General features: G+C 35.1%; 3 protein-coding genes across 3 annotated transcripts; all 3 read right to left on the bottom strand.

Annotated features, from left to right (window-relative positions):
- Positions 1–160: 160 nt before the first annotated feature.
- TM35_000212120 (putative glutathione peroxidase-like protein 3) lies at positions 161–691 on the bottom strand (the record flags this gene model as incomplete). Its single annotated transcript, XM_029027062.1, has 1 exon — positions 161–691. One exon carries the CDS (start codon positions 689–691, stop codon positions 161–163), a length of 531 nt encoding a protein of 176 aa, XP_028881672.1.
- Positions 692–1,054: 363 nt separating this feature from the next.
- On the bottom strand, positions 1,055–1,543 carry TM35_000212110 (glutathione peroxidase-like protein; the record flags this gene model as incomplete). The annotated part of the gene is made up of 1 exon (XM_029027061.1): positions 1,055–1,543. The coding sequence occupies one exon, from the start codon at positions 1,541–1,543 to the stop codon at positions 1,055–1,057; it is 489 nt and encodes a 162-aa protein (XP_028881671.1).
- A 675-nt stretch (positions 1,544–2,218) lies between these two features.
- Positions 2,219–5,938, bottom strand: TM35_000212100 (uncharacterized protein; the record flags this gene model as incomplete). The annotated part of the gene is made up of 1 exon (XM_029027060.1): positions 2,219–5,938. One exon carries the CDS (start codon positions 5,936–5,938, stop codon positions 2,219–2,221), a length of 3,720 nt encoding a protein of 1,239 aa, XP_028881670.1.
- Positions 5,939–6,192: the final 254 nt, after the last annotated feature.

Here is a 6,192-nt window from a genome sequence, read left to right as displayed (position 1 = left end):
AATAATAATAATAATAATAATAATAATAATAATAATAAAAATAAACAACGGGATACACATTGACTGCATTACGCTGGAGAGAAGATTTCAAAAAGAAAACATACACAACACTCCCCAAATAATAAAACACAATCGCACGTTCATCCCAATACTTTTGCACTCACAACTTTGCCCCACCCAAAAGAGGGACAAGTTTCTTCTCAATTTCACTAACTGAGGCTCCAGGAGAAAACCGCTCCACAGGTACTCCATTCTTATCCACAAGAAAAGAAGTAAAATTCCACTTAATAGCCTCGGTACCCAAAAGACCTGGTTTCGCTTTCTTTAAATACTCATATAATGGATGTGCCTTCTCACCATTTACATCAATCTTCGCCATGATTGGGAAATCTGCCTTAAACCGTGTACAGGCGAACTCCTTCACTTCCTGTGCTGAACCAGGCTCCTGTCCACCAAACTGATTACATGGGAAAGCCAATACAGTGAACCCCTTATCTTTATACTTATTATAGAGAGTTGTCGCCGTCTCGTAACCACCCTTTGTGTATCCACACCTGCTGGCCACATTGTATATTAACAGTGGATGTCCCTTGTGTTGAGAGAGATTGTACAGCCGATGGTCAGCGTCCAGCACCTGAAAATCATAAATGGTGCGCCCGGCAACCAAACGAATGCGAGTGTTTCGCAACATTCACAAACACTAAACCAAATATAAAGAAAGAAAGAGAGAGAGAGAGAGAGAAAAAAAAAGACCACAAAAAATAAGGATTGAGCATATTGAAAAGAGATCACCTCACTGAATACAACTGGCAATACACTCACACCAAAGAAAGAAAAAAAAGACCACAACACACACATACAAGTGCCTTCTATTACTCATAGACTGAATAATGAAAACAATAATAATAATAATAAAAATAAACAACAGGATACGCATTGACTGCATTACACTGGAGAGAAGATTTCAAAAAGAAAACACACACACACACCACTCCCCAAATGTTTTAACAAAGTCCCACGTCGCTCATAACGCAATTATTAAGTGTTAAATATACTATGCCTCCAGAAGAGGGGTAAGTTTCTTCTCAATTTCTTCAACTGAAGCTCCAGGAGAAAACCGCTCCACAGGTACTCCATTCTTATCAATAAGAAAAGAAGTAAAATTCCACTTAATAGCCTTTGTACCAAGAATACCGGGTTTTTCCTTCTTTAAATACTCATATAATGGATGTGCCTTCTCACCATTCACGTTAATCTTCGCCATGATTGGGAAATCTGCCTTAAACCGTGTACAGGCGAACTCCTTCACTTCCTGTGCTGAACCAGGCTCCTGTCCACCAAACTGATTACATGGGAAAGCCAATACAGTGAACCCCTTATCTTTATACTTATTATAGAGAGTTGTCGCTGTCTTGTAGTTGCCCGCCGCTAAATTAGAGTGGTTGTCCACATTGTATATTAACAGTGGATGTCCCTTGTGTTGAGAGAGATTGTACGGCTTTCCATCCGCAGCTTTTACCTGAAAATCGTAAATAGTTGGCATGATGCAAATTTGATCTTATTTCTCTTTTGGAAACACTACAGCAAAGAGAGAAAAAAAGACCACAACACACACAGACACACACATACAAGTGCCTTCTATTACTCATAGACTGAATAATGAAAACAATAATAATAATAATAATAATAATAATAATAATAATAANTAGAGAGTTGTCGCCGTCTCGTAGCCACCCTTTGTGTATCCACACTTGCTGGCCACATTGTATATTAACAGTGGATGTCCCTTGTGTTGAGAGAGGTCGTACGGTTTCTCATCAGCTCCGTTCACCTGAAAATCGTAAATGCTCGTCATGATGCGCTTTGATTTTTTTGTTTCTCCTTTAGAATCACTAAAGCAAAGAGAAAAACTAAATAAATAGAGAGGTGAAGAAAAAAAAAAAAGAATCGTACATCATTATGCTCCCATTCATTATCAGTGGCAGATAGTGCCGTGCTCGATTGGATCTTTTTTTTTTTTTTTTGGTTTTGGTTTACTGTTATTGTTGTTCATATTGTTAAAGAAAAAAAAATAATAATAATAATAATAATAATATAAAATAAAAGTCATATATTACAAGAAAAAAATAAAATAATAATAATAATAATAATAATAATAATAATAATAATAATAATAAATACGAGGGAGGTAGAGATAGCAGTTTTAATTCTCACTTTATTATCCCAAATCCTCCACAAACATAGGGAGTGGGATCTCAAACCATCGATACTCACCTACACGGCAGTACACCACATTATGCAGAAGCCGAGCAGTATTCTCTAATGGTATATGTGTAAACAGTGAAGAGATGGATTGTAATAATATTAACAAAACATCTTGCAATAAATGACGCACCTTCGCCGTATTCCCCCAGCAGGTTTCTTCATTATTATTAATGTGATCTATTCTACGATGGCAAGTTATACCATAGGGGTAAAAGAAACACGAGACGTTTTTCCCAGATTCACATTCCATTAAGGAAGAATGTGAATGCGGTGATGTAGAGAAAATATATTGAACCCGCTGTATAAAGGCATTATTTCCAATACATATCAACACATCATTCTTACACTGAAAGCGTGCTAATGTCCATGAGGAATCATTACTAAAAAATGTCAGTGGATTGTGAACTTCTCGTGCCCATTGAGCCACATGTTCCGCTTGCGTATACGGGATTAATGGCGGTAGAGGTAATGTATAAAGTGGACGAGTGAGTGATTCCGGCAAGGCTTCCATTAAGAGTAGTTTTTCCAGAGAATATGTAATATCAAAAAAGTGTTCTTTTTCATTTGGTGAGTGTAGTAGAAATAGTATTTGACGTTTACAACAACTAAGCAGTCGGTTCAGCCGTTCAATATCTCTATTATTCTCTTCCATAGACACAAGTTGATCCTCCTTTTCTTTTTCTTTTTCTTCTTCTTTCTCTTCAGAAGAAGAAGAAGAAGAAAAGTGAAATAAGTCATATTTACTCACGTTAGAAAATCTTCTTGCCTCTCGAATCATGGAAGAGAGAGCAGATGAATCTTCATACAGACTTCTATTATTCTTCCCATAAGGAGTATATGTTAATTTATCATTAGAGCCTACACTATCTTTGTTTTTTAGAGAATTATATATGGGATCAGGTGATATTTGAGGTTTCTCATACCCCACAACAATAGGAGGAGATGGTAGTAACACTGGTATATCCTCTTCTGCTTCCCTCACGAGAGAAAATTCCGTGTTGTCGTTATTACTATTATTATTATCATTATCACTATTAATAATAAACTTCTTCCCAGATCTTTCATAGTAATGGGAGTACGCCTCTTCCTCTTCTTCTTTTCTTTTCTTCTTTCCTCCTAGTGTGTTATCCATTGAAGGGCGATTTACTTCCAATGATCGTCCCTGTTGAGATTGCACTATATCCAATGCACCTTTTCCACAAGAGGGAAAAACTACCACGTGATCCTTTACTTCTGCTGAATTGTGTGTATTGATATCGTGTCCAACTCCCAACAACGGTATATCTGAGAAGCCGGAATTCATATGAATGTACTGAATCTCATTATCTTCATCTTTCTCATCATCATCATCATCATAATCCTCTTCTTCTTCTTCTTCATTAATATTATCATCATTATCACCAACAGTAAGAAAGAAAAGGGATGGATTTCCATGTATTTTTCTTAAAGGGTATGAACACTGTAGTCTACGAGTAAGATCACAGTGTTGTAAAAGCGTATGTAATCCCTCTTGTGTATTGGCAATATGAACAACATCTACAAAGATAGAGGACCGCTGCTCCACAATAACTGCGATCACCTTCTCTAATGATAAAGCCGAGGGTGTGGATTGATGATCTCTCAACACAAGATCATGTTCATTGTGAATACAACATACCATAGCTGTTCCATCTGGGTGTCGCAACAGTAATTTTATACCCATAATAGATGAGAGTGGAATAGATCGATAGATACAAGTTGAGGTTTCATCACATACAAAGAGTGTACTTTCAGTTATAGCGATTAATTGCATTTTCCATACAAGTCTGGAGGTGAGTCGCAGTACATGACGTGCTAAAAGTGTGGCATTTGACTGAACACATTGCGAGTCCTTTCCCAATGGTTTATTACTATCATTATTATTATTATTATTATTATTATTATTATTATTATTATTATTATCCAAACTCACTGAAGATTCCAAAGTAAAAGAAGTTTTGCTATCCATCTCAAGATGGTTATCATCCCGATGACTAAGTGTACCATCATTATCCTTCTTATCGCTATCATTAAGATTTACAGAACTATCTTCTTCTAATAATAAACTCAATTGATCAGAGTTTACGGTGTGGGATTCATTTCTCTCAACTGGTAAAGTTTCCATATTTTTAATATGAGGTGATAACTTCATTATTACAGGAATACTTATTCCATCTCGTCCTAATAACATAAAAATAACATCTCCTAATCTCTCTTGCGGTGGGGGATGTCTTTTTGTATGTGATAAGGATAAATTATGAGGAGAAATATTAACGACAAGAGTGATTTGCTTAACCATATCTTCATCCTCATGTGGAAAGGTGTCAGCCTTATTAGATACGGTAACATCTATTGCGGGTGAAGGATAATTTAACTTTTTATACTTTATTCCCGAACGTTCTTCAAAAATAAATTTCACCTCATTAGAGAATATATTATTATTATTATTATTATTATTATTATTATTATTATTATTATTATTATTGTTATCATCACATGATGTAGATAATATATTCTCACGATTATTGGAGTTTGGAAAATCCAATTCCATCCTAGCCAGACTGTAGAGAGAGTTGATAAAAAATATCTCTTGATCTTCTTTCGTCTCTTTTTCCTCTTTAACTTCCATAATAATAAGATTATGATGGGTAAGTAAAAGGAATTGTCTTTTGGAAAGATCCTTATCTACACAAGTATGGTTATTAACCACATCTATAGATGAACACGGAGATACCTTCACTATATTCACAGATACCACTTCCACTTCCACTATGAAAAACACCGGAATAATACCTAATAACGATTTAAAGGATTCCACAATAGACTTCACGGGTGATGAGAATGTGCATGAGTCTCCTAACAAATCCACATATGAAGAGAACGGAAGAATAGAATTAATCCAGCTGGAAAAAGTTACCGTTGGTGTATTCACAAGAGTCTGATGAGGTCTTTCTAATACAGATGACTGGGATGGGTCTTGTTGTGATTCTCTAGTAAAGTTTATAGAATCCATTCTAGATTTTAATCCTCCTCCTTTTCCTTTTTCTTCTTGTTCTTTTTCGCTAATGGTTGTTATTGATCCATACTCTCTTAATGTACGTTGTCTAATTTCTAGACGTGATTGTATAGTGGTGTAACCCTGAAAAAGAGGAAATAACTGTATTATGTTTTTCTTTGATAATTGTGGATGTAAAGGTCTATCCATCTCATCACAGTGAGAGATTAGAAGTGGAGACATACTGAGAGTTGTACGTAATGTAATGATATGATCTACAATATCTGTTATTAATGTCTGTGTCTCATCTTTACAATGATTCTTCATAGTATCTGTATTAGTCGTGTTTGTATGAGTATGAACAGTGATGTTTTTCCATAAGAGAACATCATGTTCTCGTTTGACTCTCATGTATAATACCGTACCATGAGCATAGGTAGTAATGGTGTCTACTGCGAAGAGTGGAATAAACCGTTTCACTACACAATTTAACAAAGCCTGAGAACTCTCCTTATTTATATCATTCCGAGTTTCATTACCCAAAGGTAAAGGTGAAAGAAATAAGAGTCCCTCTTCATTCACGAGCAATAAACGAGCTTTAGTGGTATTTGTACTACCAAGCTTTACGACATTCACTACTAAACTATGGGAGGAGTTCATTTAAGGTCTATATATATATATGATACTGTTGATATTATTAAATAAATATATAAAAATATTTATTTATATATTTTTCTCTCACTTATGTAATGAGTACTGGGGGAAAATAACTACACTCATTTCTCCAGATATAGAAGAAAAGAAAAAAAAAACGAAAACGAGAATAAAAAGAAGTTTTCTGAGACAGCACACAATTGTGTACATTTTAAAACGATATGTGAGAAGAGGAAAATATATTCATATATACATATATA

This window comes from Trypanosoma theileri (genome assembly GCF_002087225.1).
Source record: "Trypanosoma theileri isolate Edinburgh chromosome Unknown TM35_Tth_21_V1, whole genome shotgun sequence".
In the NCBI taxonomy this organism is placed as follows: domain Eukaryota; phylum Euglenozoa; class Kinetoplastea; order Trypanosomatida; family Trypanosomatidae; genus Trypanosoma; species Trypanosoma theileri.
Note: the sequence above shows the minus strand (reverse complement) of the source record. Positions and strands in the feature narration are given on the sequence as shown.